General features: G+C 41.0%; 3 protein-coding genes across 3 annotated transcripts in view; 1 reads left to right on the top strand and 2 right to left on the bottom strand.

Moving 5' to 3' along the window:
- Positions 1 to 264: 264 nt before the first annotated feature.
- Positions 265 to 9,112, bottom strand: mien1 (migration and invasion enhancer 1). Its single transcript, XM_003222559.4, has 4 exons — positions 8,972 to 9,112; positions 3,556 to 3,653; positions 2,986 to 3,062; positions 265 to 1,702 (listed from the first exon to the last, which is right to left on the bottom strand). Exons 1-4 carry the CDS (start codon positions 9,049 to 9,051, stop codon positions 1,619 to 1,621), a joined length of 339 nt encoding a protein of 112 aa, XP_003222607.1. The 5' UTR covers positions 9,052 to 9,112; the 3' UTR covers positions 265 to 1,618.
- On the bottom strand, positions 5,762 to 9,112 carry LOC103279236 (large ribosomal subunit protein mL40-like). The gene is made up of 2 exons (XM_062984059.1): positions 8,972 to 9,112; positions 5,762 to 6,603 (listed from the first exon to the last, which is right to left on the bottom strand). Exon 2 carries the CDS (start codon positions 6,423 to 6,425, stop codon positions 5,826 to 5,828), a length of 600 nt encoding a protein of 199 aa, XP_062840129.1. The 5' UTR covers positions 6,426 to 6,603; positions 8,972 to 9,112; the 3' UTR covers positions 5,762 to 5,825.
- Positions 9,113 to 15,689: 6,577 nt separating this feature from the next.
- grb7 (growth factor receptor bound protein 7) overlaps positions 15,690 to 21,156 on the top strand; it is an 86,483-nt gene continuing 81,016 nt past the window's right edge. Inside the window, exon 1 of the mRNA XM_016994563.2 lies at positions 15,690 to 15,940. Within this exon, the coding sequence (XP_016850052.1) occupies positions 15,919 to 15,940 (22 nt within the window). The 5' untranslated portion in view covers positions 15,690 to 15,918. The remainder of the gene's footprint in view (positions 15,941 to 21,156) is intronic.

Genomic DNA, 21,156 nt, shown 5'->3' with positions numbered 1-21,156 from the left:
AGATTAAGTTGACAGTATTGTTATAGTTGCTACGGTTACACAAAACTGAAGTATCCAGACACCCTTAAAATACACTGCTGCTCTTGCATTCTATGCACTCTAGATGGCCTTTAGATTTGGCTCAGAATCTTGCCTAATCCCCCCATCCCCCCGAAATGGCACCTTTGCCCCTCTTTCTCCCAGCAACTACCCCAAACAGTATTAGCTGTTCACCTAGTCTTCTCCCAACGAGCCCACACACATAGACATTATTCACTACAAATGTTTAACTTCTTGTCTCTTTATATAAATTGGATTATACAACATTCTCAACACATAAATTAAGACACTTAGAAGGAACGGTATTGGCTATTTTTTCACCCTCTGCTCTCAACAAGGGGCAAGCGTCTTCAGAATGTTTTAGCAGCAATATTTCTTACAACTGTGGGAGATGTGCCAAGGTTTCAAAGGGATAAACAGAAAAGAAAATTACATGATAAGACCCCAAAGTATTGAAACAGGGAGTAGGCACAGAAGAGGATTTAGACATATTCAGCAGATGATGTGTATGCATAGCTGTCTCACACACAAAATGAAATAGGGGACATGGAGCTATTGTATTTGCTGCTTCCCCATCCAACTCTGTGTCATTAGTTGCCAAATTCATTGGTCAGGAAACATAACAGTACAGTGAGGCCACTGCATTGGTTTGCATTCAGGCTCTTCCTCTCCTTTCTTCAAAAAGGTGGTCTAGTTGGAGAGATCTACATTGGAATGTCTACAGAAAGTCCTGACAAGAAAGTGGACAAGAAGGGAACAGGACTTAATGTAGAAAATAGATGGCACTGGCTACCTGGGAAGGACTTCAAAATTAAAAGTGATAAACCTTTCAGCTGAGCTACTAATCTCTATTTTAAAGCCAAAAGTGGGCAATGGTGTGGGACATGGATAGAAATATATAGCTGCAGCAGAGCTGTGTAAAACTCTATCTCAACCCACGTGAAGAGCAAGAGTGGGAGCGCTAACTGAAAGGACACTGGTGATCATAACTAAGCTGGGGGCTTCTTCCATGGCATCAGTCCATATAGACTTCTTAGCAAGCTCTGCACAAGCACTTTCAGTTTTATAGTGAGGGCAAGATGAGACACTAGCTTATACTGGCTCCTAGTTAAAGGAATGTGAAACACGAGGGAGGAAACAGCTGATCTCTGAATGAATCACAGAAGTCAGAAGAAATAGAGAGGATCTAATTCTGACTGGATTGGTGGGGCTACTTCACACTTGTGTATACAGATACAAGCAAAAACAGTAATCAAAACAAAACCCCTTCTGGACTTTACAAGTGAGAAGAGGCATGTTTTGAAACTATTTTCCTTTTGAAGAAAGGCTGATTGAGCCAACTTGTTTAACAAGGACTCTAACCTCCATGTTCCTCTTCCCCAGAAAGTGGCTCAGGTTCTTGTTATAAGGCTTTATGTTCAGGCAACTCCAAATCATGTTGATTTCACTTCAGCAAGCTTCCTGCCCCCTTTACCAAACGTAACAAGGCATATGGATCTGCAGTCAAGAGGTAGAGGCAAGAATGGCCAGGATTATAGGTGTCGGGTATGTAGAGGACTGAAAGATGTGGAGAAAGAAACTAAAGGATGACACACGGAGGTCGGCTCTTGGTGATCTTCTCAAGTGGCTCCCCATTAATAGCCTTGCGGATAGCTTCGATGAGCTGGAAGAGAGGAAACAGTAAGTGTGAATTCCTCTGATACAGGCTCTCTCTTGCTAGTGAACAAAGTGGTTTGAGAGTTGACTGAAGATGACACTTTCAAACATGTATTAGGCCATGGAAACACACTGGGTGATCTTGGACAAGTCACATTCTCTCAGGCCCCTTCCACACAGCTGAGTAAAATCCCACACGTTTTGCTTTGAACCAGAATATATGGCAGTGTGGACTCAGATAACCCAGCTCAAAGCAGATATTTTGGGATTTTCTGCCTTGATATTCTGGGTTATATGGCTGTGTGGAAGGGCCCTCAGGGGAAGGCAGAACAAACCACCACTGCCATGAATCTTGCCATGAAACTCTTGAGATAGGTTCACCTTAGGGTCATCATAAATCCAAAGTGACATAAAGACACAACCAAAAAAAGTGATTTAATCATCATAATTTCCTCTTAATATAATCTCAGTAATTATTTGGAGTTTCAAAAGATGCCTGGGGTGTAACAACAATTTTATCATACAAAATAGTAAAGCATTAATAGGCAGCTTTTTTCCTATTCCAAAACCCAAAAGTACATTATAACCAAAGAGACGTGAATCAGAAGTAGATCAATCACCAAGAATTTCATAATGGTAAAGGCCAATTTTAGCTGGTGTGCCCAGAATTTAAGGAACTGTTTTTGGGCTTTTAAAAACCAGTTTATGTTTATACTCGTAATACTTGATGCATTCTTCTCATAAATGAGAGTTGTGCTATTCTTATCTTGTTGTATGCCTTCAAGATATACACAACTGATGGCAACCCCAAGAGTTTTCTAGGGCTGAAAGTGTGCGATTTGTTCAGTGGGTTTCCATGTCTGAATGGGGAATCAAACTCGAGTCTCCTGAATTGTTGTCTTGACACTCAAACTACTAGACTAAATTGGCTCTTACTTCATCTAAAATACACTTACAGAGAATCCTAGGTAACAATGCAAGAAATTTAAATTCAGTATATTGAGCTTTTAAGCTGCCAACAGCACAATATTCACATACAGCGATTCTTCAGACAAAAGATGTCATCTAATAATAATGATTTTAAATAATAGTTTAAAGATGAAACAGAGATGCTGTGATCTTTCTGAATTTGTGATGAAGCTAGGGAGGTGAAATTTTGCTTCATTTTAGAAGAAAAAAAAATCATTTGGTAATGAGATATATCTCAGGGTTGCAGGGATCATCTCAAAGTGGCTCTCATGCTCTGGACCAAAGCTCAAGAGACTGCAGTGTGCAGGAGGAAGAACTCACATCTTTCTCATAAGGGAATCCTCCATTCTCAAGTTTGGAAAAGACCAGCTGTCCATTGATTTCTATTTCAAATGCACCTGTAAGAAAAGAAAAACTAGCATGAAATGAGAAGATGGCAGGATGAGATGTAAAGCCAGTAGTTTCCATCTTGTGATATGTTTCACAATTATTTTACCTTCACAGCAATACTTTATCACACTATAAACATGGTTTTGCCAGTTGCTACTATTACACTATGTAACACGATTTTTGTTCCTGGGTTATATAAATAATTTCCTAATTGATTCTATCATAAAAACATGGAAAATGTTTAGTAAACAGCAAAGACTTTGTTTTTGTGGGACATCTTGCACTATTTTGCTATAGTTGTCAATGAATATCTCATAGAGTCTCAACCAATTCAATATTGTTTGTGGCAGCCACAAAAAACAAAGCTTCTGGAGTATAACAACTGCTTTCAAAGTAAGTGCCGCATAGTTAAAACACTTTACACCTTCAAACCAGGAACAGAAAAATTTTCAAACTTCCTTACATAGTGTTATCAGCATGGAAGTTTACAAGAGAATATACCTGTCCCTCCAAGGCGGGATTCAATCTCCACATCAGGATATTCTTCTTTGACTGCGTTTGCCAGCTCTAGATAGGCAGATTCAAAGCCACATGGTTTGCTAGGAAAAGAAAGTTTGTTAGGTTGTCAAAAGGAAGATGAACATGACAATGAAAATTTGTGAAATTCAGCAGAGACTGGTGGAGCAAAAATACATAATGTAACTATTTTGTCAGTTGGTTTTTGTTACAGTAAACACACAGTGAACTGTCCAGGAGATCATGTGTCATCATGTGTCAAAAACGCATGATGTGTAATTTGAAACAACTCATTCTGTTGAATCAGTGTTTACACGCCAACAGTAGATATTCTAAGGAAAATATAGGTTGAGCATTGTTTATCCAGAATCCTAAAATCTTAAATATTCCAAAACACATAGGTGACCCTTTGTTTTCTAATGAGGCAATACACGGAAGCTTTGTTTCATGGAGAAAGTTACTTAAAACGTTGCAGTCAGGCTGCGTGTATAAGGTGTATATGAAACATAGATTAATTTCATGTCTAGACTCATCTCCAAGAGACCTCATTATGAATGGATATAAAAAAAATAGGTAATCCAAAATCTGAACAGAATCCAAAATACAGAATACTTCTGGTATCAAGAATTTCGATAAAGGATACTCACTATGTAGTACACATGTGTTAAACTCAAGACCCATGGGCCAAATACAGGACACCATGTCATTTTACGGGGCCCTCCAGATGCTGGACTATAACTCCTGTATTCCCCATCATGACTAGAACTAATGGGAGTTGTGATTTAGTAAAATCTGGAAGGCTGCAGTTTGTTCTGTTTAGGCAGGACAGTTGAGTTTGAATTTAGATACAAGTCTTGCGGATAATTTGATGTCTGACTTAAAAATGCCCTTTAACCCTTCCCCAACCTCAGAGCCACAAGTGCTGTTGGGCTGTAACTCCCATTATTCCCATACTACATGGTGGATAATCAAAAGGGATGGGAGTAGTCGTTCAGTAACAACTAAAGGGCACTGAGCACTATTGTCAGGTAAGATCTCCACTTCCAGTAAATCCAGCAGTTTCACAGCCGTCCCCATCCAGATTGTTTACAGGGGCATCATGGCACCCAAGGTATGATGCATCAGTAGTATCTGCTCCAACATTTGCTCTTCCAACTGGATGCAACCCTTCCTTGGGTTGCTCTCTCCTGTTCTGTAAACTTTCAGATAAGTTTTGGAGAACAGTGATGAGTAGTTTTGCAACATTTGGATAATATTGACTCCAACTCTTTTGCTGAGCAATGGGATGGGACAACAATCGATCCTGCTTAATAACTGGATCTACATCAAACCTCTTGGGTCTGATCTCCATAATTGTTGCCTCAGTAGTTCAATCTCCATGGAGAACTGTGTGGATGATGCGTCCTAGGCCACACCACCAAGGAAGGTGAGACATTGAAAATGCCATATGGGAGCTTCAGGATGTGGAGACATCAAAGTGTTTCCAGGGACCAACTTTGGGGCACATGTGGATGGGGAGTCAGAGCTGCTCTGCAGAGCTCTTGACCAGGAGTCCCTTCAGCATTTTAGATGGCAGGGTCACAACTTCCACGTGGTCTACAAGTCAGTATGGAGTCAGCTCTTAAGCTGCCTGGAGCTCTTGGAGGGCCTCGGCCACAAAGGCATCTATGCCAAAAAACAGATTCTCCAGGGGAACTTCCCTGGCCTCCAAGGCTCCCTAGCTACCAAAAAGTGGGCCCTCTGGCACTTCCAGGCCTCTCGCCTGGCCCACAGGACATCCCTTTTTTCAAATTGAATGTGCTGTACTTGATTGAATGCATAATAAAACAAAAACAGCATGATTTTAACTCACTTCTGACAAAAATTATGTATTTCTCCCCAGGGATTCTATACTGTTTAAATAAGCTTCATGCTTAATGGCTCTCAGGATAACTCAAATTGTCCTGAAGGAAATGACAAAGCCAAACATGACAGGATCCCACACTCATATCCATGAGCCAGGAAGGAAATTATTGAGGTTTGGGTCTTAAAAATGTTTTAGCTCACACTTGGTCCAGAAATAATGGGATTGCCAGTATGTAGACTATATCCCACTCTAAAAATGATGCAACACCCTCCAGCTTTGTTTGCTTCAGGCATGATTTGCCTCATTCAGAACCAGTGGGTGAACAGATTGCTTTCCAGTCTAGTGTGATTATATTCATTTATTTATTGAATAGAGCATCTTCTGGCAGTCCCTTGGCAACCCTTTGGTGTCACTGGGTATAAACTTTAGTGATGTCATTACACCTCCCTTCAAGAGCCTCATACTTTGGCACTGGCGGTGTGTGGGTTGGCTCCTGCCTCTCAAAAGGGAACAGCCATTCATCCCGCCAAACAGCTGCCTGATACAGCTCCTCCGATTCGAGGCACAGTTCTTTTAAGGCCTCTTCTTGGGCCTCCACCAGGGACCTGGCTGCCTCCATCTCTGCCTTGTGCTGCACTTGCTTGTATACCACCCACTTCTTCAAAAGCAATGCTCGCTTTTCGCTCTCCTCAAAAGGCAGGGGAGAGATGGCTCGCACTTTTCTTTCATCCATGAATCGGAATGGTGTTACAAAGTCTTCAATGGGAATCAATTCCTGAGGAGCCTTTTCCAATTTTTTAATCTTTTTCTTCATCCGGTCCCTAATGGCAAGTTCTCTCTTTGGATCCACCTTCTTCTTTTTCTTTGGTTCTGCTCTCATGGGGAGAGCAGCCCTCAGTCCGAGAAGTGATGACTGCCAGTGGTTTGCTGGATGCTGAATGTTCCAGATTAATTGAGAACTCGAGTAAGCGCCTCCCGCCCCGAACCGAGCGAAACCAAAGGCCGACATCTACCACTATGTAAAATAATTATAGTTGGTTCTCTTTATTCACAAATTTTCCATCCATGGATTCAACGTCCATTTGAAGGCAACTATAAGGTTGATGAAAATGCGTTTGAAATCTCTGCTGTAGTATCAACACAAGTGTCAGGCATTTGTCTTCTCAGCATCTTTGAGGAAGTGACGTCTTTGGGGAAAGGAGCAAAAGGATAAGTCATTCATCCCCAACTCAGCCATCAGTTTCTTCGGGCCCCTTCTACACTGCCCTATATATCAGGATATGATCCCAGATTATCTGTGTATCCCAGATTATCTGGCAGTGGAGACACATATAATCAAGTTCAAAGCAGATAATCTGAGATCAGATCCTGGGATATAGGACAGTGTAGAAGTAGCCTCAGTCTTCCTCTAATAAAGCAGATATCATCCTTTCCGATATTACACAATATCTCATAGCATTTTCTACACATTAAATCTACCAAGCACTGACCCTTATTTACTAAGGGAAAAGGAATCTGGATATAGAATAAAAAGTCCCCAAATTGCTGAGACAAGACCCCCGGGAGATCTTCTCCATTACAAGCTGAACATCCCTTATTCAAAATATATTCCAATTTTCAGTTTTTCTAATTTGGCAAAACTTTGACATACATAATGGGATATCTTAGGGTGCATAGAATTAATATAATCTGATAATTTAAAATTCCATTCCTCAATGCTATGGATCAATGGGTTTTGTATAATATAGTACAATATAATAATATATTATCATATGATAATTGTATATTATATATTACATATATTATTTCTAGTATTTTTTGATGTTATTATTTTTGATGTACATGTGGATTTGTTTTTGGGAATTGGGGGGGGTTGTTTATTGTTGTCTTTCTTCAGCTTCTCACAGCATTGAATGTTTGCCGATATCTGCCCTAAGTCCCCTTGGGGAGATACAGCAGGATAAAATTTATTATTATTATTATTTGTAGTTGCATGTTTAGCCGGTATTGCATCTCTGGCTCATCCTCTGTTCGGATATCAGCCAGCATACCAATGCCTTAAATCAAGAAACAGTTTCCTAAGAGCTACAGACATACTCGCTGGAACACCACAGCAAGCGAGAGTCCAGAAATTGGAGGTTAGAACCTGGAACCTCAATCTGTGGCTCAGACCAGATGAGAAACTCCTTCCTGGTCACAAAGAAAACGGGGTGACTAGGAAGGCGCTGAACAGACTATGCTCTGGCAACACGAGATGCAGAGCCAAGCTTAGGAAATGGGGTTATAAAGTGGAGTCCACAAAATGTGAGTGTGGAGAAGAACCAACCACAGACCACCTATAACAACGCCGTCTGAGCTCTGCCACATGCACAGTGGAAGACCTTCTTATAGCATAGGCATGGGCAAAACTTTGGCCCTTCAGGTGTTTTGGACTTCAATTCCCACAATTCCCAACAACCTCAGGGCCTTTCCTTTTCCCCCTCAGCCGCATAAGTCCAAAACACCTGAAGGGCCAAAGTTCGTCCATACCTGTTATAGCAACATCAGAGACACTCCCAAGTGGCCAGCTACTGGTCAAAAGACATTTAGCACAATGCTAGTTTTAAAACTTTGTTTGTGTTTTTAAATACATTATAACTGTACCCTCGCTTTCGCTTCTGATACGATAAATAAATCATTTGTAGTTTGGTGAGGCATCACTATTTTTTTGCTATAGAATGCTGAAGACCTTGTCAAACTACAACTCCCATGATTCCACGGCAACTAAAACGGCGTCAAACTGCATTAATTCTACAGATGTAAATACAGTAGAGTCTCACTTATCCAAGACTCGCTTATCCAAGGTTCTGGATTATCCAAGGCATTTTTGTAGTCAATGTTTTCAATATATCATGATATTTTGGTGCTAAATTCGTAAATACAGTAATTACTGTATTGCTGTTTGTCAGGTGCTTTGAATGCGATTTCCTGCTTCTTGGCAGGGGGTTGGACTGGATGGCCCATGAGGTCTCTTCCAACTCTACTGTTCTATGATTCTACAACATAACATTATTGCGTATTAAACTACTTTTTCTGTTAAATTTGTTGTCTAACATGATGTTTTGGTGCTTAATTTGCAAAATCATAACCTAATTTGATGTTTAATAGGCTTTTCCTTAATCCCTCCTTATTATCCAAGATATTCGCTTATCCAAGGTTCTGCCAGCCCGTTCAGCTTGTTTAGTTTAGTGAGACTCTACTGTAATTGAAAAAAATCATTTTTATGCTTCATATATGCCTACAAAACGACAGTGGAGTTTCAAAAGACCTTTCAAAGGCTTCTCTGCCAAAGAATAATGGTACCTCACCAAACTACAACGTCCATGACTGGAAATGGGGCTCAGAAATGCAGGAATTCTATGACAGAGAAGCACCCTTAAAAGGAGAGAAAGTGGCTGGGCCAAAAAGAAGGCGGTCGGGCCCGTGAAGAAAAAAAAGGCGAGGATTGAGCGAAATGGGCGGGGCCTAATCGGGAAAGGGGGCGGGGCCAGGGTGCACTTTTTCTCCTCCCCTCACCAGTATTCCACCACGATTCGGACGCCCCCTTCGGTCGCGGGCGGGGCCTCGGCAGCAGGCTCCCCAGACCCGTCGCTCATGGCGGGCTTTTCCACAGCCGCTTTCAGCCCCTCCCTGGTCTTCCCTCAGCGCTGCCGCAGCGTCGAGACACAAAAAGGAACTTCCTGTGATATTACTTCCGGCGTTGCACGTCGTGACCTTTTGAGGGTAGTGGATCTCCCTCCAACTCTCGCTGCTATTTTCCCTCCTCGACGCTTGAGTATTACGGCGCCACCTAGCGGTACTTTGCAAGAACTGCGTCCCCGTCCCTCTGCCAAAAGGTTTGAAACACACGCATGCGCAGTAGGAAGCGGTTCTTTAAAGAGACATGTTCTTTTGATATTTCTACCATGACTGCCTAGGGAGAAACCGCGACTCCTCCTCGCGCATGCGCATGCCACGCCCCCACTTGCTTCCCAACGCTTTGTCCTCAGTATCGTTTGGACTTCAACTCCCAGAAGCCTCAGCTAGTATAGCCAATGACCGGGAATTCTGGGAAATGAAGTAAAAAAACCAAACAAATCTGAGGACCAAATTACCTTTAGACTACTTGTGTATGGTGTCTGTGTTGGAGGAAAACAACCTTCTCAAGCCTCTATTTGATGCTTGTCTGTTTTATAGTATGTTGTTTTATATCCTGAAGTATATGCCTGTTTGGTTTTATTTCTATATACATAAAGCAGTGGGTGGGGCAGCAGGTCATGTGACTGACTCATAGACTATTCACTTTTTTAAAAGATGACTGTTAGAGAAGTCAATTGAGCCTTGAGTCTGTTAGAAGACAATGTTGAGCCTTGAGTATAGAAGTCTGTTAGAATGCAGAGGCATGAACTGTTGACACTTGTGTTTTCTTAGGAAGTGAACTCTTATTATCATTATTATTACTAGCTGTCCTGGCCACGCGTTACTGAGGCCTATGGGAATCCTTTGTTGGCCAGGTGGAATAACAGTGAATAGCTTTGCAGCCTCAAAGCCTGGCTGTTTTCTTCTTATGGGAATATTTGTTTGGTGAGCTGAAATACAATGGAATAGGCTTGCAGCTTGGAAGACTTGCATTCTAGGGGAACTTTTTTTGGGCTGTTAAAAAGGCAATGAATAGCCTCACTACTTCAAAGCCTGGTTGCTTGCTACCTAGGGGAATCTTTGGTTGGTCAACTTCAATAGTACAGAGTAGTATTGCTGCTTCAAAGCCTGGCTGCCTTCTACCAAGGTTAATCCTTTGTTGGTCTGGTTAAATTGCACTGAATAGCCTTGCAGCTTCAATGCCTGGCTATGTGATACCTAGGGGAATCCTTGTTTGGTGAGCTGGAGTAGCACCCTCAATCAAAGAACTGCTTTGAAGTCTGGCTATTTCCTTTGTAGGGGAATCCTTGTTTGGCCAGCTTGAATTGCACTGAATAGTCTTGCATCTTAAAAGCATGGCCACTTTCTACATAGGACATCCTTGCTAGACCAGATTGAATGGGACGGAGTAGCCTCGTGGCTCCAAAACCTGTGGGTTTTCTATCTAGGGGAAATCTGGGTTGGCCAGGTTGAATAGCACCAAATAGCCTTGCTGCTTGCAAGCCTGGCCACTTTCTACCTAATGCCTGACTGCTCACTGGAGGGAAGGATATTAGAGGCAAAGATGAAGTACTTTGGCCACATAATGATAAGACAGAAAAGCTTGGAGAAGAGAATGATGCTGGGGAAAAAGGAAGGAAAAGGGAAGAGGGGCCAACCAAGGGCAAGATGGATGGATGGTATCCTTGAAGTGACTAGCTTGACCTTGTAGGAGCTGGAGGTGGCCACGGCTGACAGGGAGCTCTGGCATAGGCTGGTCCGTGAGGTCACGAAGAGTCGGAAGTGACTGAACCGAATAAACAACAACAAACTCTTATTAAAGAGACCTGTATAAAGCTATATAGTTTATGAAGAAACTGTTAAAGTTTATAAGTTTAAGATACAAACTCTCTTAATGTTTTGAAGTTTTTAACCTGACAAAGAAATGTGCCTGTATCTTTAAATGCATGAAATCAACAGTACTTGTTACTTTAAAAGAAGTGTGCTTGCATCATTGTCTGTTGAAAGCATCTAATTGAAACAAAATATTTACATGCCCAGTAGTCATCCATTACCAAATAAACTGTGCTACTCCATTAGATTGTGATCCCAACAGGTCATAATCTATACCCTGATAGTTGTGATCCTAATAACTCTAATCCAGCCAATTTCCCAATAGTCTATGGGCCCTTCCAGACAGCCATATAACTCAGAATATCAAGGCAGATAATCCACAATATCTGCTTTGAACTGAGTCCATATTGGCATATAATCCAGTTCAATGTAGATTTTATACAGCTGTGTAGAACAGGCCGTACAAGGCAGTGTAGATGGTGCCATAGCCTCCAGAGCAGCACCAACCATTTTTCCTCTATTCTAAATATACTGAGCTTCCTAAGCTGCTCCCCATAGAGCTTGGCTTCCAAACTTTCAGTCCTAGAAACGTGAAAAGATTTAAAGAGATGTAAAAGTACCTTGTAGTTTAAGAGGGAGGAAGAAATTTCTGCCATAAACTTTCATGGACTCAGCATATTTAGTCAGATGCCCATTATTTAATCTTAAAGGTGCTACTAGTTGCTTTTATGTCTTGAGCTAAAACAAATTTGAGATATATTATCAAAAGCTTTCATGGCCGGAATCACTGGGTTACTGTGAGTTTTTGTTGTTGTAAGTGTTATTTATTGTTTATTTAATTGTATAGATTTTACCTTGTTTTAATAATGGGTTATTATGCTGTTATGATTGGAAACCGCCCTGAGTCCCTTCTGAGAGATAGGGCGGTATATAAATAAAGTTTTATTTTTATTTTATTTTATTTTCCGGGCTGTATGGCTATATTCCAGAAGCATTCTCTCCTGTGAAAGTTGCAAGAGTTCTTTCTCCCAACTAGACTTTCCATAGATATATAAACCCCACTTGCCTAGTTTCCAACAGACCTTACAACCTCTGAGGATGTCTGCCGTAGATGTGTGTGAAACGTCAGGAGATAATGCTTCTGGAACATGGCCATACAGCCTGGATAACTCACAGCAACCCAGATTTGAGCTAGCTGTTGCTCTGAATAATCTTAAAAACAGACATTTCTGCTTTCCTCCTGATTATTGATTTTTACTATTACAGGAAAACACCAAGATCCTGTCTTCTAAAATACACGTTCAAGAGACTAACTAATGTTTTCATGCTGCGCGATGCTTCACTTCTTCATATTAGTGGGTCAATTTACATTCTAACATCTGCAGGATCACAATTTCCATTAGCTCCTACCGCCATGACCAGCAATGAGAGATGATGGGAGTTGGAATCCAATGCCATTTGGAAAGGTAAAAATTGACTAGAAATCATTCCATCTGAATTCAATATGTCTTAATGTATTGACAAAGGCTGTCATGGCCTTCATGTGGTTTCCAGGATGTATGGCGTGTTCTAGCATCATTTTCTCCTGATATATTGCCTGCACCTGTGGCTGTCATCATCAGAGGATCTAGAACACAGCTATTCAGCCAGGAAACCACACAACATTTCAATATGTCTTATTTCTGAGTATGTAAGATTGTACTGAAGCTGAAAATTTTTAACCTTATATATAGGGCTGATGTGCCCAATAGATACATAATACACAAAAGTGTCAATAAATCTTTTTAAAAATTAAAGACTTTTTTTAAAAAGAAAAAACAGTAAATCATACATTTAAATGAATATAAATGTAAGGTTTTCATGAGATATGTTGTGTTCCTGTACATTTTATCACTACTATTTATGTATGTGCCCGTATCTCTTATAGGGGGTTGGTTTAACTTCCAGTTAGCTGGTAAAACTGAATTACCATGTTGCAAAATGATGAATGTTTAAAAAGTGTGTCACCCACATGCAGTGTTTGGAAAGCTCTGATCTACGTACTTAAATTCTCTGCTAGAGATCATGAAATGTTTGGATTACTCTGCCATAAACCAACATGAGTTATTTGTGGCAAGAAAGAGTTCAGAGCATTATGGATGTAGTTAATAAATGGAAACAATATGATACAATTATGTAAACTCTAAATGTAACGATCTCAAATGACATATGCAATAAATCAGAGTGCTAAATAAGTTGGAGCAAAGGAAAATGAGGCTCATCCGGAAAGAAGCACATTCCTGGAAATATTGAGACCTGGTTCTTTTCGTTTTGATTTTAGCTGCCAGTAAAATTATTATCACAGGACGTCTATGCCTTACACCACTGGAGAAATTGTACTGTTCAGCCGGTATTGCACGACCTGACATCCATCGGGAAGTAGAAGCCAGCAATGAAAGGACCAAGGCGTTGACATCTCCAGCCCAACATCTGTTTGGATATTAACCAGCATGCCAATTCCTTAAATAAAAAATAGTTTCCTAAGATCTACAGAGATACTCGCAGAAACACCTCAGCAAGGGAGAGCCCAAAAGTGGCAGATAAAAACCTTGAACTTCAATCAGTGGCTGATACTGGATGAGAAACTCCTCCTGGGCACACAGAAGACTGGGCGGCTTAGAAGGCATTGAACAGACTGCACTCTGGCACCACAAAGTGCAGAGATAATCTTAAATTGGGTCTATAAAGTGGAATCCATGACATGCAAGTGTGGAGAAAAGCAAACCAAAGACTACCTCCTTACAGCCACACCAGAGGTACTTGAAGTGGCCAGCTTCTGGTCAAAGGAAATGTAGTATAATGTCAATTTTTAAAAACTTTGTTTGTGGTTTTTCTATAAATTATAACTGTATTCCCAATTTGTGTCTGACACAATACATAAAATACCTGCCAGTCTCCTGGTTTCTTCCAAACTCTTTCTTGATGGTTTCCATTTTGAAGGCTAAATATATAGATCTGTGCTTTCTTAAACATGCAGGAAATGAGTTGGTTGAGGCATGCTTATCTATTCTCATAATTTCTCTCTATTTTGCTTTTTACAGTAAATCTTGTAATGTATTCTGGAGGAATCCATTGTATACCTTGTAATACAGTTACAGTAGGATTGACTGGAATAGGATCAAATTATTCCCAGTTCAAATTTTATTACCTTTGCTTTATTGCAGGAAGTTGGACTAGAAGACCCATGTGATCTCTTCCAACCCTATGATTCTATGCATTGTTTACTGCAGAGACGCATCTGCAGCACAACTGCATTTCTTCAGCTCTTCTTCACCCTCTTCCATCATTAATGTTACTAAAATCTTCACAGATTAGACAGAGACCAAGTTGGAAAAGGAGACTGGTCAGACATAAAAAGGCTTTGTAAAAGGAACTTCATTGTCAGAGGCTTTGTTAAATGTCTGCATTTTAGTCTGCTCTCCTCTGCAAAATTTCTAATATCATCCTTTGTTTTTGTGTTTTCAGTGCATGGATGCCTAAGGTCGGTCTCTTGTAGCCCATGAGGGCATGGATATGAAAATGGTTATTCTGGCTGGCTGAAACCACTAGGTGCAGCTCTTCTATGAACATAAATAAAGGCATGAAATTTGACAAAGTCAGGGAAGCCATTTTGTAATTCCAAGGCTAAATATTTGATTTCAATTTCCCACCAGCTGCCATGTGACCTGATACCTGGAGGCAAATGCCTGTCCGAGCCGGTCCAACAATGAGGCGAATTAAGCGGTCGCTTGGGGCACAAAACATACGGGGGGCGCAGTCGAGACTGCTTTTTCTGTTGATTTATTGTAAAACATGATTTGGTGCCTAATTTGTAAAATCTTAATGTAATTTGATGTTTAATAGGCTTTTCCTTAATCCCTCCTTATTATCCAACATTTTCGCTTATCCAACGCTTTAATTTTTCAGTGATTGGTTTTGGGGGGGGGGGTGTCCAAAATTCTGTTCGCCTACACTTGAAAAATTCCTAGGGCCGGCTGTGATGCCTGTGTTGCCTTGAAAGCTATTCATCACTTCAAGCCTTCTCATCCCTGCACAAGAGCTGTGAGTGAGATGCAGTGACGTTTCTTGTAAGGACTATAATAAAAAGTGCTTCTCCGGATGTGGCTGGCATGAATTCCCCTTGTTAAAAGTTTATCAGCCTGGGTTGAGTAAAAGATGGGAGGGAATGGTTAACCCTTCCCCTTACTACAACAAATAAAGTTTGTTTGGACAGATACCCCATATACATACGTGACCTCAGGTGCCTTTCGGTTGCCTTTACAACAGCTGAATTTCACATGAAGAGCTTGAAAGCTTGCCTGAGTTAGGAGGCCGCCTCTCCCTCCCTTTTTAGGGGCTATAGTCTGTAGTTGGCCTGACATGGCCCTGCCTGTCTCCATCTCTTATGTGGACAAAAATAGCTTGGCACCCTCTGCCTTTTGAGCCGCTCAGCGTCTCCAGATGACTTCTGTTCCATAAGAAGAATGACCCAGACAGATTTGACCTGCATGCGGTGGAGCAGCCGTGGCCACCTTCTTCACGATGGTCCTTCAGATTAATTATGCATCTTGGGGACTGAGAGCAAGGGATGAGAAGGGAGGGGGGCTGTCAGAAGATGGGAAGGGTACAGAGTGAGCCATGCCGGATGGATCCTCCGTAGTCGTCACTATTTGAAGTATCCAGTCCTGTCATCTTAGCTGAGTGTGAAGCATATGGGACTTCAGCAGCCAGGGGAAGGGAGGGGTTTGGGGGCGTGGAAAGAGCCCTTTGCGCAGTTACAGACAGAATCTCTTTGGAGTAAAGTGGAGAAGACGGTGTCGCCATCCTGGCTTAGGCCAGTGGGGCCACTCAGTTCAAGAAGGTGCACAGCATACAAGAGACCCAGAATTTGCACCAAAGGAGAGCTGTAGGAGTGGTCTTCTGCTGTGTCTGGAACAGCACAGTCACCTCACCCCACCCCACCTACAAAACATCCACCAGCCCTGGGCAAAGGAATGTGTTGCTGCCCACTACAAGGTAACCACTCATCTCGGGGTGGTGGTCATGGTGGTCATGAAGTATGAAGACCAGGCGTAACAGCCATAGTTATTCATTTGGAAGCTAAGCTTCCTAGTTTGTGGGGAGGTGTTGTTTGGGATTCCTTAAAGAGTAAAGCAAATGGATTCCTATATTCTCCATTCCCATCTCCTGGTGGTAGGGAAAAAAAACTATTAAGAATCAAGGGTTGTATGTCTTTCGTGCTGTGAGGCCATGTTCCAGAAGTATTCTCTCCTGACGTTTCGCCCACATCTATGGCAGGCATCCTCAGAGGTTGTGAGGTATTAAGAATCAAGTCTGCTTTTGACTTGTTTCCGTATGTGGTATCTGTAATTACTCAAAGGTGAGGGGAAAAACTTTGCATTTGTTCAGTGCTACCATTGTAATGGCTTTTTTGGAACACAGAGTTAGTTCTACTTGTAATTTTTTTTATAGATGTGAGACAACACAGCTATGCCTTTGCATGTAATGAGGTTAGGTACTCCACCTACATTCAAGGTTATGTCAATATACTGTTGAAAATATTAATAGTAATGCATCCACATGTATGTTCAGGGCAAGAAGGAGTCATCAAAATTCAATGGCAAAGAGATTATTTGTGCAACCTTATGATGCTAAATGGTGTGACATGATCTGAAGCAGTCTAGTACATTCATGTGTATGTGTGTCTGCACTAGTACACATGTGTCCACATAAGCAAACAGAATCATAGAATCATGTTTGTATATGTTTGTGGTTCTAATGCAGAATGTGGGTAAAGTTGCTCACCCCAATGTTTTGTCCTCAAAATTCAATGCTCATTGATATACCTGACGTCAAATTCTACTGGACTTTTAAAATTATTCTTCCAAGACTCATATTTAGAGATGGGGCAAGGAGACACATGTTTGATATGCTATAGTCACATTAACACTATACACCAGTGATTTGCAAACTCTAGTCTTCCAGGTATTATGACCTTCAACTCCCAGAAGCCTCAAGTGTCTTGACCAGTTAGTAGAGATTCTGAGAGCTGAATCCAAAACACTTGGAAGACCAGAGTTCGGAAACACCACTGTTGTAAGACTTGCCAGAATACAGCTAGTGGTCATAAGAGCAGTTAAAAGTTAGATTCATAACTGGATTTGGCCTGCCATATCTCTTGTTAGATAAACAAACAACAATATATAGCTAAGACTCTGTCTCTGTCTCTGTCTCTCTCCTCTCTCTCTCTCTCTCTCTGTCTCTCTCTTCATATGCATTTGTTTTTAAGTTCTTGGTTGTTTGGGCGATATTCTGTATATCCAAAAAATCAATCCAAAAAAGGCAAATCTGTCTCGCTTCATCTAAGGATATGGCATTCTAGGTACAGTAGAATCTCACTTATCCAAGCTTCACTTATCCAAGCTTCTGGATTATCCAAGCCATTTTTGTAGTCAATGTTTTCAATATATCGTGGTATTTTGGTGCTAAATTCGTAAATACAGTAATTACAAAATAACATTACTGCGTACTTTTTCTGTCAAATTTGTTGTATAACATGATGTTTTGGTGCTTAATTGTAAAATCATAACCTAATTTGATGTTTAATAGGCTTTTCCTTAATCCCTCCTTATTATCCAAGATATTCGCTTATCCAAGCTTCTGCCGGCCCGTTTAGCTTGGATAAGTGAGACTCTACTGTATCTGTAAAAGGTAGCAAAGTACTGTGATAGAACTTGAGGAAAGTCAAAGGAAAGGGCTGAGAGAGTTGAATTTGAGTTCTATAAGCATAGGCAGCTTAAAATGTTTACTTCTTTGGCGGTCTGATGTGGGAGCAGAGACTTTTGAGTAGGAGTGTTGAAGCCATGTCCCCATCTCTGCTCAACTGGTACATAAATGGAGGGCTGAGAGATGATCAATAAGTACAATAAAAGTAACCAAATAACCAGTAACCAATAAACCCCTGATGAACTTCTTTCAAAAGGAACTAAAACCATGAAAGCATTGTATACGTGGAAATTTTCACTGTTCAAAGAAAACTGGTGACCATAAGAAAGGTCTTGCGTCAGACACTGTTTTTATTATATTTGTTCAGTCATTGTTTTAACATCTTTTTATTGTGAGCAGCTCTAGGAGAGTTTGCTTAAAAGGAAGGTTAAAAAGATTGTCTGATTAAATGTTCAAACATTACAACATTTTTTGCATTATACAGAAAAGGCCTCCTAGGGTTCTGGCAGGCTTCGGAGAAGAAAGAAAGTTTGCTTCTTGGGTTTTGTTTTGTTTCTGTTTTTGCCAAGGTCTTGGATTACTGCTGATTTCAAACTCCCATCGGCAAGGATGAGACAGCAATTCAACACTGCCAAGGCTGTTGCAGCTGTCCAGCCCTCATAACCCTCACTGGTTTTATACGTCAGCTCTCATGCAATGAGACACCTCCCTCCCTGCCCTTCTTTTGAGGAAAAGCTTCTCAAAGCTGTGAGATGTCTCTTGACAAAAATCAGTGTTTGCGCCCAGCACCGTATTCCACACCAAGTTACTTTGCCCCAGAAGCAATCCCTTCCCCAGCTAGCCAAGCATTTATCCTTTTACATTTTGGTTGCTCTGTCATGTTCCCATGGTTTTTTACTTCTACTGTTTGGAGACCATTCTGGGAAAAGCCTCCTCCTTCCTAGAAATCTCATGTAACCTCAGTTCAACTACCAAAGCAGAGCCATAAATCGATAGCTGTAAAGGGATTTGCATCTAGGAAATGGAGCAGAGAAGCTGGGAAGTGAAGCTTTGCTTGTCAAATGCGGAAGGAAGAGTTTATTGGACCACCTTTCTACCTTCCATGCTGGAGCTGGGAAGGTTGCAAGGACAACACAAAGGCAGTTTTTACCAAAAGCCTGATGCCACAAACAATCACAAAAGCAAAACTGGTGTCAGTATCAGATGTTTCACTGCTTGAAATTAAATACTAAAAACATTTCCTTCCCCTATCCCTAGGGATGCTCGTGCCAGGGGAAACAAAATACTTGGGGAAAAGTATACCATTATTGTTTTATAAGACTGCAATAATGTACTCTGGACAGTTGAGTTCAGACTTTGCATGTTCAGTTTCCACTATTTCCAGTTAAAGGTTCAGGCTTGGTAAAAATTCCTGCCTGAGATTTAGAAGAACTGAGCAATGGGCCAATGATCTGATTCATTGTTGGCAACTTTATATTTTTAGATGATCTTTGGTGCTTATTATTGTAAGGTAATAAATATTTCTAAATGTATTCTCCTGCCCAACACTTCATACACATTCTTCCAGAATATGTGTATTAGAGGAAGGAAGATTGTATGCTATTGATATACTTGTGTCTTTAAAGGAAACTGTGTAGGACTTTTGTTTCTTGTATGTGTTTTATCTTTATGTGCAAGCCAAGAAGGTCACATTACTTTTTATAATCCAAAATCCACATTGTTCACTCAAAATGTACAAAATACATAATGAAAGCTTTTGAAGCTCCACTGCCCTCTTCATCATGCCAAAGATGTTAAAAATAATATAAGAGAAGAAATGATGATGATATTAGTGGAGTGCTGTGTGGTTTCCGGGCTGTATGGCTGTGTTCTAGTAGCATTTTCTCCTGATGTTTTGCCTGGCATCTTCAGAGGATCCATTGAGCCCAGAAACCACACAACACTCCTATGATTCCAGCTGTGAAAGCCTTTGATAACATGATATTAGCCCTAGGCTTTATTTTGTACAAATGTTGTTTCTTTTGTAGTTCAGTTGGCTTGGAGGCATCTCAATGCAGACTGAGGTCATTCCCTTTTGGGGGGGGGGGGGGCATGTGAGCACTGAGAAAAAGGATAGCCAAATTTAAACTCCATTAATCATCAGTAAAGTAACTTCTCTTGGGATCCGTGGTATTCTTTCTTAGAGAACATTTACTTTTTCAAGGAGTCCTTGTACATCTGAGAAGGTTTAGGTGCTATATAGGTAGAACTTGGCAATTAGAATCCAAATGGAAAAAAATAACCTTTTGTTGGAAGTAGAAACTTTGAAGAGTTAAGTTCCTAGCGTCTTCATGTTTCCATTGTTTCTATTTTGTTCTAATATATTTCCATTACTTTTTAAATATACAATGAGCTCAAGTTTCATGAGATTTCATAGGTGACAACTGCAGCCAAGTGGATAGTTGCAGGGATACGACTGGATGTTAGCAGGAAATAATGTGAGACCCAAGGTTGATCCATGTAGACATTTATATACGAGCGTTGCACCAGGAAGCTTGGTGTGTAAGCTTGCTAGTACTCATAGGGTTCAACATTTAACTATGTCTGATTCAGTGGGCTTCTTAACTCCTGTTAGGTCAAAACCTGGATCTTTGTAAAGGTACACCATTAGTTTGCCATATTGTGGGTCAACATTCTTTTCCCCACAACTATTTTGTACTGAAGTGTTTTCAAAAATATTTCCCAAGTTTTTTTCCAATGGTTTGGGTTTTTTTTTTAGTGTCAGGAGAGACTTGAGAAACTGCAAGTCGCTTCTGGTGTGAGAGAATTGGCCATCTGCAAAGACGTTACCCAGGGGACACCCGGATGTTTGATGTTTTACCACCCTCGTTGGAGGCTTCTGTCATGTCCCCGCATGGGGAACAGGAGCTGACAGAGGGAGCTCACCTGCACTCCTTGGATTCGAACCGCCAACCTGTCGGTCAGCAGTCCTGCCAACACAAGGGTTTAACCCATTGTGTCACTGGGGGCTCCCAATGATTTGGTAAGATAACAACACTGCCTGGAATTAAAAGTAGGTCTTCAAGTTTTGTTCCAATTAGCTCCACTTCAAATTAAGCCATGTTGGTTCCTTGCCCCAAAGCCAGCAGTCTGAAGCAGAGTGAAATGCCAGAAGTGGTAGATTTCAGTGCAGTTAAAAATAGCAGAATTAGAGAAACAGGTCAGACTAGGGTTGCCAGGCTTTGGTTTGACTACGAGTCTCCAGTTTTCATGAGTCATTTTAGGCATGAGTCAATTCCAGTTTTGGTGGACTCACCTCCTGGCAAAAGAATAGCGTTATGTGCAACTCTCCAACCCATCCAGGGAACCAGCATTTTGTGACAATTTGCCCGACAGCCCATGAGTCCTAGCAATCCTAGCTGATATTGGTTGATGGCAAGAGATTGCAATCCACTGTGGAGGACTGTCCATCCCTCATGTAAAGCACGGAGAACCTACTTTAATCAAATGGCTTTCAAAACACAAAT

The sequence above is a fragment of the Anolis carolinensis genome, chromosome 6, assembly GCF_035594765.1.
Source record: "Anolis carolinensis isolate JA03-04 chromosome 6, rAnoCar3.1.pri, whole genome shotgun sequence".
In the NCBI taxonomy this organism is placed as follows: domain Eukaryota; kingdom Metazoa; phylum Chordata; class Lepidosauria; order Squamata; family Dactyloidae; genus Anolis; species Anolis carolinensis.
Note: the sequence above shows the minus strand (reverse complement) of the source record. Positions and strands in the feature narration are given on the sequence as shown.